At 29.6% G+C, this 10,361-nt stretch overlaps 5 protein-coding genes across 5 annotated transcripts; 3 read left to right on the top strand and 2 right to left on the bottom strand.

The window, feature by feature from the left end:
• The first annotated feature begins 555 nt into the window (after window positions 1-555).
• On the top strand, window positions 556-3,232 carry LOC124491888 (uncharacterized). The gene is made up of 5 exons (XM_047054603.2): window positions 556-729; window positions 783-1,169; window positions 1,227-1,330; window positions 1,440-2,170; window positions 2,538-3,232. The coding sequence occupies exons 1-5, from the start codon at window positions 592-594 to the stop codon at window positions 3,167-3,169; spliced, it is 1,992 nt and encodes a 663-aa protein (XP_046910559.2). The 5' UTR covers window positions 556-591; the 3' UTR covers window positions 3,170-3,232.
• Window positions 3,233-3,637: 405 nt separating this feature from the next.
• Window positions 3,638-5,196, top strand: LOC124492061 (uncharacterized). Its single transcript, XM_047054840.2, is given in 3 exon segments — window positions 3,638-3,840; window positions 3,842-4,162; window positions 4,236-5,196. Coding segments are annotated over 3 exon segments (1,305 nt in total). The 5' UTR covers window positions 3,638-3,783; the 3' UTR covers window positions 5,163-5,196.
• LOC124492058 (tetratricopeptide repeat protein 17) lies at window positions 5,160-7,562 on the bottom strand. Its single transcript, XM_047054838.2, is given in 7 exon segments — window positions 5,160-5,815; window positions 5,883-6,280; window positions 6,345-6,461; window positions 6,524-6,832; window positions 6,834-6,946; window positions 7,021-7,153; window positions 7,218-7,562. Coding segments are annotated over 7 exon segments (1,758 nt in total). The 5' UTR covers window positions 7,332-7,562; the 3' UTR covers window positions 5,160-5,241.
• Window positions 7,563-7,763: 201 nt separating this feature from the next.
• Window positions 7,764-8,285, bottom strand: Vps25 (vacuolar protein sorting 25). The gene has a single exon (XM_047054845.2). The coding sequence runs from the start codon at window positions 8,283-8,285 to the stop codon at window positions 7,764-7,766; it is 522 nt and encodes a 173-aa protein (XP_046910801.1).
• Window positions 8,286-8,575: 290 nt separating this feature from the next.
• On the top strand, window positions 8,576-9,809 carry Nelf-E (negative elongation factor E). The gene is made up of 4 exons (XM_047054844.2): window positions 8,576-8,744; window positions 8,807-9,083; window positions 9,138-9,399; window positions 9,461-9,809. Exons 1-4 carry the CDS (start codon window positions 8,664-8,666, stop codon window positions 9,735-9,737), a joined length of 897 nt encoding a protein of 298 aa, XP_046910800.1. The 5' UTR covers window positions 8,576-8,663; the 3' UTR covers window positions 9,738-9,809.
• Window positions 9,810-10,361: the final 552 nt, after the last annotated feature.

Here is a 10,361-nt window from a genome sequence, read left to right on the forward strand (position 1 = left end):
CTAGGAAATGATCATCGGTATATCAAAGAGTTTAACCTCGGTCAACATTGTTGGTGGTCTTTTATGTTCTTATCACTACTACTTCGTTGCATCGGCGAAAGCTGATTGTGGTCGTTCAAATCAAATCTTTTTTCCCCCCCCCACCGCAACAAAGAGAAAAATTCATTTTTAGATTTTTTTTTTCGATATTTTTTTTTCTGAAAAAAAACATATTCAACAAGTAAGTTCGATTTGCGAACAGAAGAAAAAAAAATATTAAAATTTTTTTTATCGAATCGAATCTCTCAGGTTACGTACATTGTTGGTAACGATCATTCAACAACAACATCGACATCGACAACAATTCAAACAAACAGAAAAAAAAATTTGTTTCCGTTATGAATGGTGGTGAAACCAACATAAACTAACGAATGATTTCTGAAATAAATAGTGCACATTTTCTCCAATCATTTGAACAGCAGTTCGATTCGATTCGATTTTAATTGTTTAATTTTTCGATTTAAAAATCAAAATGTTGTAAATTTGTAATTCACAGAAATTTCATTACGTCGTAAACTAAATTATTAAACAAATTATTATTATTCATCGATAATGGATGATTCAAATATTCAACAACAGCAACGATCACAAATAAATAATAATTTGATGATTGATGATGAATTAACTAATATTTCATCATCATCATCATCATCAGCATCAGCATCAACATCAACATTATCCAATACAGAGGTTTGATTAATTAACCAATTGTCAAATTGATCGATAAATTGTTTTTTTTATAGATTGATGAAAAAAAATATAAAATGTTACATGGAGAATATGTTGCTACCACCACCACCACCACCAACAACACTACCACCATGGCTAACAATAATAATACTGTATATCATAATCATCCACTTTTTAGACATGAAATGCCATCAACAGTTATTCATTATGGACAAATACAGCTTCCAGCAATGATACAGAAAAATAATAATTTACACACATCGAATGAAACGATGAATGTACGGCAACAACAACAACAACAGCAGCAACATGAACATCATCTTTCGCATAGTCAAAATCATCATTCACAGCCATCGTCACATTCTCAAATCGTCAACGATACAACATTGGATTTAGAACAGCTTTATGAACAACAATTTGGTATTCAACGATATCGATCGGTAATAATTTTCACCACTTTATAATATTGATTTCATCATTTTTTTTTCAAATTTCAGCGACGTAATCGAACAACATATAATGCCGAACAATTGGTTCATTTGGAAGGAGCATTTCAAATAACACATTATCCCGATGTTAATATGCGTGAAGATTTAGCTAGGTATTTATTCATTTTTTATAATTTTAAATTCATTAAGTAATAATTAATTTGATTTTCTATAATCCACAATTAAATGTTCTTTTTTTTTTTGGTGAACGAAAATCTGTAGTAAATTGAATCTTACCGAATCACGTGTACAAGTTTGGTTTCAAAATCGACGTGCTAAATGGCGTAAAATACAGGATAAAAATCCACAAAAAAGAGGTGGTGGTAAGTGTAGAGGAAAACGAAGATATCAATCACCAGATGATGATGATGACGATGAAGATGATGATGATGATAATGATGAAAATGAATGTCAACAAACACAACGACAACAACAACGTCCACATTCACAACCGATACCGAAATCTCGTTACGAAAATAATGATTATTTATTTAATAATGGTCAATTTTTTCAAAGTCATTCAATGCCACAGATGATCATCAATAATAATAATGATGATAATTTGTCATCAAAAGATTCAATGTCAATGTTACAACAGATGGAACATATTCATCACCCAGTAGCTTCCACTAATAATAATATTTCATTATCATCAATTTTAAAAAGTGCTGGAATTATAGGCGAAATCGATGTTGTTAATAGTGGTGATAATAATGACAATGATGTGACAATCATTGACAACAAAGGTCCATTCTCTTCAACATCCACCATGAATAATGATAATGATGATGATATAATCAAAATTGAAAATGAAGAAAAAGTGAAGAATCGAATTCAAAATTCAAATGAAAATGATGATGACGACCAGGATAAAGAAGTTCACACCGTCAATAACAACACTATCGAACATACTGATGCAACATTGAATGGATGTTACAATGATGAAATTAATGGTAATTCAGAAGAAATTATCTATGCAGCTAATGATGATGATGAAGAAGAATCGAATAATTTCAATTGGTTATTTAGCTAATAATCTCAGCAATTATTTGAATGAATTTAATCTAATAGGTTTTTATTCAGTACAGCAGCAACTTATTCAACAATATCATCAGCAAAATAATTATTTGAATTATGTAAAACAGCCTGAACATTATTATTCAACAGCAGAAGCAGTATCAGTAGCAGCAGCAGCAGCAACAAATTTCTTTTCTACAAATCAGCATTCATCAACATTGTTTCAAAATGATAATCATCATTTATTTTTAAATTTAATTTCTTCTTCATATTCTTTCTCTTCTGCTTTCATTCAATCAATAGTTTATCAACAACAAAATTTGGAACAACAACAACAACAGACGATGGCAATTTATGAATATCCATCGTTATCAACAACACAAAAAATGATGATAAATGAAAATTTATCATCATCATCATCACAAGAGCAACAGCAGAAACAACAGCATCAGGAATATTATTTAAATTATATTCCAAATAATAATTATTATAATAATCATCAGCATTATCATAATCCGTATCAGCCAAATTATACATTATCAATGAATGTTCCAACGTCATCCGGTTCATTTAATTGGTATAACCATCATAATCATCATTATCAACAACAACAACAACAACATAATCATCCACATCATCATCAAATTATACCTTCATCATATCAATATTTTGGCCATTCAAATCATCATTATATTCGTAATCCGTATCATCATCAACAACACCAACAACAACAACAACAGCAGGTAACAACATATACGGATCATAGTGTTGATTCTATTATTCGATCATCATCATCACCGTTGATTATTATGAATAATAATGATGTTAATGATAATAATAATAATAATAATAAGGATGGTGATAAAGATTCAAAATATGAAAATAATGTCGATGTTAAACATCTATCTGATATTGAACAAATCGATATTAATTGATTTTGTTTTTTTTTTTTTGGATGATTATTATTTTTTCCGGTGATTGTGAATTAAAAAAAAAAATAAATTAAATTTTCCCGCTTTCGAAATTAAAAAAAAAAAAAATCAAATCAAATTCGTCATTTATGAACGTGAGAACGTGGTTTATGAGCGCGCGCGTTTTTTTTTCATGCTCCTCCCACATGTTCACAGATTGACCGTTTTCAAAATTTTTTGTTTTGTCAATACAGTAATACCCCGCTTAACGCTGCCCCGTTTAGCGCTGATTCGATATAACGCTGTACAATTACCCTACATTACATTACATTGTTACATTGTATATGAAGGGTAAAAATGCATTATGTAAAAATAGACCCGCTTAGCGCTGTTTCGCTTAACGCTCAGAATTTTTGTAACGTAACCCCCGCGTTAAGCGGGGTATTACTGTAACAACTTTTTTGGCCAAAAAAAATATTCGATTTGTAACAAATCAACTGGCTGCGCATAGTATGAGCACGTTTTTCAACCGTCAAACATTCACTCTCACACACGACTAATAAAAGTGAATTTTGTTTGGACCAATTTATTATTCATTCCGTCTGTTGAACAGTTTCTTTAAAAACGATTTTTTAAATATGGCTCAAAATCAAAAAATTACTGAAGATGATATTATTGATTTTTACAAATCAAACCAAAATTATTTCCATACGAAAAGAAGATCTACAACGACCAAGCAAAGAATTTGTTATTCAACTTTACATGCTAATTTTAGAAAAATTGGACATGTCTACTAATATTTATCAACCAGATATTTTGGCTTGTATCAACGGTCTGAATGAACATATGGAACAAACATATTTGGCGATTAATGTCTTTCACTGCATCAATTATTTTGTTTCAAAAGTTGGCATGAATGATATGAAAATGATTGACATTTTAGAACCGAAATGTGATCGAACGATTCGTATTCTTCATTCATTGGCTACTTTTTATGTTCGATATAATACTTTGAAAGTAATTATAGTTTTGATTTATTATTTTTTTTTATTTTTTAATTTCTATTTTGTTTAATTATTATTGGTTCTAGGACTCTTGGTTTAAATATAAAGAAAAATATTCCAATATTTATCGTGAACGCAAAGAATTGGAAAAACGTAATGCAAATCTTAAACAATCGATTGAAGAGAAATCAATGTTAATATCATCATTGAAAAATAAATCAATTGGTATGGAACAAGAACTAAAATCATTGGAAGAAACATTGGCGGTCAAAAAACGTGAAGCAGAAAAAGAATCGAATATTACTGCTGAAATAAAAGATGAAATTGGTACATTGAAAGAAAAATTATGTGATATTAAATTGGAATCTGGTCTGATTATTGAATCGAATAAGAAATTGTCCAAAATAATTGTTCAATCACCAAACCGTTTAATATCGGCAGCGAATGATTCGGAAAATAAATTGAAAACATTGAAAGAAGAATTGGAGCTAAAAAAATTACAATATAATGAATCAGTGGCTAAATTGAAATCCTGTTCAATATCAGAAACATTTTTGGATAATTTCTGCGAGCTAAAAGAAGTGATTAAACTACAGACACAAAATGATGTACAATGTGAAGAATTGAAGGAAATAAAAAAAAATACATCAGATTTAGATAAAGAAATGGCACAAATTGAAATAAAAAAGAAAAATATTGAAGAAAGTATTCGTTCATTGAAAACGAAAATTAATAAAGACAATATTGAATTTAATCGTAAAAAGACTATTCACATGGAATTAGTGGATGGCTTGCGCATTCAATGCAAAAAAAATGAAGAAAAAATATCAAAAATGAAAGAATCTGTAATGGAAAAAACTGATCGTCTTAAACAAATTGAAAATCAAATTGAAAAAATTTCTCAACAAGGACAAGTTATCCTTGAAAAACAATCAACTGAACATCAAATGAAACTTGAGAAAATTCTGTCAATGATTGAACTTTTTGAAAAACTTAATTATGATAAAAACTAAAATCTAAAATAAATTAATATTTAATCTTTTCAAATCATTCCAAAGAATTCATAAGTAGTAAATCAAATCTTTTTTTCTTTTAATCAGATGGTGGCAATACAAATGTTACAGGCAATAGAATTGGCCGTGAATCAGTTGTTGATGATGATGTTGAACATTCTTTGCTCGTATTAATTTCTTCATCATGGTCATTTTCACCATCATTTTCTTGTTGATCAATATCTAATTCGATACTGTTTCCATTTGTTGCTGTTGATGCTAATAATTTTTTAATTCTATTTGATCTTTCTTCATCATTTTCTTTGGATTTCATTTTATCTAGCTGTTCTGTTTCATCGATCTGTTCCGGTATTTCGAAATGAAGATCGAATAATTTTTTACCAGATTCTAATTTCATTTGTATATGATTCAATGCTGCCATTGTCAATGGATGATCATCATGATTTGTATGTTGCTGTTGTTGATTATCATCTTGTTTGAAAAAATTTTCATCTTCCAATTTTTGTCGAATTTTAAATTCACGATAATGAAGTCGTTGTTCTAATTGTACGTTTGGTGGGGCTTGTTCGGATCGCAATTTTTGATGATAATTTATCCATAATTCTTGTTGTCGTTGATAATCTTTTAATTCATCCAAAGTTTTTTGTAAATTTCTAATCGAAAAAAAAAACAAATGTCAGAGATTGTCTTTATCAAATTATGAATGTGAATAAAACATACTCGTGTTGAGTTTTCAGTGCATTTTCAATGCCTATATGACATAATACAGCATGTTTACGTAATTTAGCTTCAAGAAAATTTGGACAAAGTTTCAAAACATTGTCCAAACAAATGACCGATTTATTATAATCGGTCATAACTGTATAGATATTAGCAAGTATATAATGTGAATGTGGTATTTCTGGTGCCATATCGATAATGCCATGTAATACAATAACAGCATCATCATAGCTACGAGAACGATGAAGAATCGTTGCCAATGACAATAATGGTATTGATCGATATTCATTCGGACTAGAATGAAGTGCACGACGAATACATTCGATGGCCTGTTCGGCTTGACCCATTCCACGCCAATAAAATGAAGCCAGTGTATATAATATCCATGAACTTGAATTCTATAATTTTCAAAGGAAAAAAAACATGACATTTAGTGTCCATAAATGAATTCAACAACAAAACCTGTTTTAATCCATCCGAAATATCTTTACCAAATGTTTGATATGATTTCCATTTTCCAATATAACGTAAAATTTCAGATTCAGCATCCATTTTTAGATTTTTACGTGATCGTACCGACTACAATGAAAAAAAAAACAAAATTTAAACCGTTTTTTTTCCTTTTTTAAAAACAAACTTACCGGTAAATGTTCGAAAGAAGTCATTGAAAAATCATTTAAAGGATATTCACTACAATTTGGCGCATTTTTAAATCTGTTTGGCTGTGATTCATTTTCAATATCAAAGCTGATTAATTCATCATCGTTTTCATTGTTATTTAAACCAATTTTCGAGCTAGTATTCGAACTAGTAAATGTGTTGCAATTTTTATTTATTGGATCAAAATAAAGATAATTTTGCTGCATTGGTGATGATATTCGATCCTGTTGATTATGAAACATTTTGATTGGAAATTGTGTTGGTAATGAACGACGATCATTACGTGGATAAGGAAAAAACCATTGTGCCAACATAAAGATCAAATTGTACTAATGGTTTTTTTGCCTTCAAACAATCTGGACTAGTGAGATATACCATTTGTTCAACATCTTCTTGATTATCAACTGTTGTTGATTGCCAATAGAAAAATATATGAAAAAAAAATAAACATAAACAAAAGATTCAATTCAATACTGACAGTTTTCCGATTCAATCTCTTCTTTTTGTGCCATTAATTGGGCTTTAATTTTGGCAAAAACTTTGGCTCGTTTTTCCTGCTGCAACAATGACATTAGATCATATGGTCGACGCATCTGAAAAATTGAATCATCCTACAATATGTTCAAGATGAGAAATAAAAATTGATTGAATTCTATAAACAATATCTATACAAACTTGAGTATGTATTTTGCCATCTTCGGTGACAATCCAATGAGTGGATGCTTTAGTAGCATGAAAAATGATTAAAAAATATGTGAAAAAACATTGATTGACATAGATGATTTTCATGATGGTTTCATTTAGAAAATTTTTCAAATTAACGATTCTTATTTATTTGTTTATGATTTGAGCAGAAGACTATGTATCACACATACAAAATCAATAAACATAGTAATAACAAGCGATAATAATTACATTTAACACCTTGCGTGGGCTTTTTTTCGTTCTCATTCATTTATTTATCTATTATTTAAAGAGAAAAAAAACAACAAATTCTCACAGGTCGGCTATCATCATCATCATCATCATCATCATCTTGTCTGTAATACAGATGTATATCCATCCGTTATATCATTTATGAATGTGAGAAAATTCAGAATTGTTCGAATTTTCAAAAAGTTTTCATTTTTTCTCTCTGTGCAAAAAAAAAAATTTTCAATTTAACGTGTAATATTTAATTTTTAAATAATTTAATAGATTTATAATATAGAAAATAATTTATTATAAAAATTTAACACCATAAGAATCATCAATCTGTACGATTACAGCTTTACCATCTTTTTCCATATAACGTAATGATTTCATTAAAATACGTTCATCAAGTCCTAATAATTGTTCATTGGAACGATCTTCATCCTGTGTTATCTCATATAATGTACACATTGTTCCATTCAGAGCTTTTTCTTCCACCCATTGTTTAATAATATCGGCCCATTCATCGATTCGTAGCCAATAGATTAAACATTGTTTTGTTCCATCAACATTAATCCATTCGGCACGGCCACGTTTAACCATTTCATCCAGAATTATTCGAAGACTTTCTTCAGTTAAATTTCTACCAATTTTATCATTTCGAAATGGAGGCTGACCCAATGATTCGCTAATATTTAATTCAAACATTTTATTCCGACGACAATAATCCATAATGATTGCACACCAAATATCCATTTGTAAACGTCTAGTTTCATCATTCGGTTGAATAGTGAAGAATGGTGGAAAATCATATTGCCAATAATCGGTCATAATTTTCAAATTGAAAATAGCAAATTCTGCAATAGAACAATAACAAGAATAACAAAAGAATGAAAATCAACACGCATTATCCAATAAGAGAATCAACAAACCTTTTTCAAGAAAAAAAAAACAAAAAATAAATCAAATTATCACCTAGAAAAAAGTTTCAAAAAGGCATGAGACAATTTAAAAAATTCACAAAAATTGACTCAAAGTTTATACTCGTCGAATAATGATCATCGAATAAATGATCAAGAAATTTTTTCGAAATTTTTTTAAAAAAACTTTCCCGAAAACTCATTGATTGTTTTGGTATATGCCAGAATTTGATCAATTTCGAATTTATTGCCAATCTATATTTTGAATCCATATTATAAACAGATAGAAATGACTTTAGTTCAACTCCCGTCGAAATTAACCGAAGAAGAACAGGCTTTACAAAGGAAATATCAAAAACTTAAACGAAAGGTAATGTTTTTTTTTGTTTACTATAAAAAGCTAAAATTCATTTAAAATGATTTCGCTTTCAGAAAAAACTGTTGCAACAATTAAAAACACCAAAACAAGAACAGCCTGCAATACAGCCAGTAAAACGAACACCTGACAGTGGAACAGATGCCAAAGAAGTTGCCAAAAAACTATTGAAATCGGGTAAAATTCAGGCAATCAAAGCACCTGATAATAAAGATCGACAAGATTCGGGATTCAAACGATCAAAAGCTCATGAACGAAAACGTTGTACAGGAACAGATAAACCTGGTGGATATTTACCATTCCATAATCATCATTCAGATGATGATCCAAATGGTTTGTGAAGAATTCATTTTGGACAATTTTTTCTAAATTCTTTTATTATTTCAGGACCAAAAGATGAACCAGAAAGTAAACGTTTGAAACCACTTTATGAAAGTTTTGTCATGTCAAGAGATCCACATTCGGTAGCACGTGAAGAAGCTTTCAGAGAGAAGAAAAGAGATGGAAAAGTAAATTATGTGAATCGAGATAATCCACAACAGGGCAATACAATTTATGTTCATGGTGAAAACATTAGTGAAGATATTCTTCGACTAGCATTTTCTACTTTTGGTCCAGTGTTAAACATTACAGCCGAACCGAATAAAAAGTATGTGAATTGAATTTTCAAAACATTTTCGTGTTTTAACATTGTATTTTTTTTTATTTAGTTGTGGATTTGTTACATATGATTCAATCGATATAGCAAATATGGCCATCACCGAAATGAATGGTAAAACAATAAATGGAATTCATTTAAAAGTTAGCCTAGCGCGTCGTCAACCAGTTTATAATCCGGAAAAATCAAAATCCAATACTGATCTGAATGAAACACTTTCAGCACCTGAAGCTTGGTCAGCGATTGCTTCAAATTTTTCCGATAGTGTTGATAATCCAAAGGAAAGAACGATTGTTAGTTATGATGATGATATGTATGAAACTGTTTAAATTGATTTATTTTTTTCATGTCATTTTGTTTCATTTCATAAATAAAAAAAATTTCTTATTCCTGATCAAAAATTTTGGTTAATTTTTTTTAATTCGAACAAGTTTATGATTGCAGATTTTTTTGAAATTTTTTTTTTACACACAGTCCGTACGATAGCGTCCTCTAGTAATGAATTTGAGAGTCATGCTCATCAATGATACGCATGTCGAACGTTTTTGTTTATAACATTTCGGACCAACCCATTTTTAATTTGACCAATTTGTACGATGCTAGTTGATTTACACAAAATTTAAAAGGCAAAACTTTTAAAAGCCAAGTATTATCAGAAGGGAATAATTCGTATGGATTTTTTTTAACACAAAAAATTGCAATATTATTGTCCATTTCAAATGGCTAACGATTATCATCGAAATTCAATCTAAATCGATTAATTTTTGCAATTTCATCGTATAAACTATTTTTGTTCCTGCGTATTGATGGTATTGGTCGTTAAATCACTTGCGACATTGGAAAGTTGTCCCGTGTGTGTGTTTGTCATTCAGTGATTTTTTTCATTGGGTTGTCTGTAACCAGAATGGAAATAAGTATTCAGCCCAAAGCTATATACCCACACACACACCATG

The sequence above is a fragment of the Dermatophagoides farinae genome, chromosome 1 (assembly GCF_024713945.1).
Source record: "Dermatophagoides farinae isolate YC_2012a chromosome 1, ASM2471394v1, whole genome shotgun sequence".
NCBI lineage: Eukaryota > Metazoa > Arthropoda > Arachnida > Sarcoptiformes > Pyroglyphidae > Dermatophagoides > Dermatophagoides farinae.

What these genes read in the sequence shown, in the direction of transcription:
- Vps25 (XM_047054845.2), bottom strand. Translation starts at nt 8,285, where the DNA reads ATGACCGATTATTGGCAATATGATTTTCCACCATTCTTCACTATTCAA.
- LOC124491888 (XM_047054603.2), top strand. Translation starts at nt 592, where the DNA reads ATGGATGATTCAAATATTCAACAACAGCAACGATCACAAATAAATAAT. An exon ending in GTATTCAACGATATCGATCG is followed by an intron (nt 1,170 to 1,226) that starts GTAATAATTTTC and finishes TTCAAATTTCAG; the next exon opens with CGACGTAATCGAACAACATA. An exon ending in TTACAATGATGAAATTAATG is followed by an intron (nt 2,171 to 2,537) that starts GTAATTCAGAAG and finishes TTCAATCAATAG; the next exon opens with TTTATCAACAACAAAATTTG.
- Nelf-E (XM_047054844.2), top strand. Translation starts at nt 8,664, where the DNA reads ATGACTTTAGTTCAACTCCCGTCGAAATTAACCGAAGAAGAACAGGCT. An exon ending in ATCAAAAACTTAAACGAAAG is followed by an intron (nt 8,745 to 8,806) that starts GTAATGTTTTTT and finishes TTTCGCTTTCAG; the next exon opens with AAAAAACTGTTGCAACAATT. An exon ending in TTCAGATGATGATCCAAATG is followed by an intron (nt 9,084 to 9,137) that starts GTTTGTGAAGAA and finishes TTATTATTTCAG; the next exon opens with GACCAAAAGATGAACCAGAA.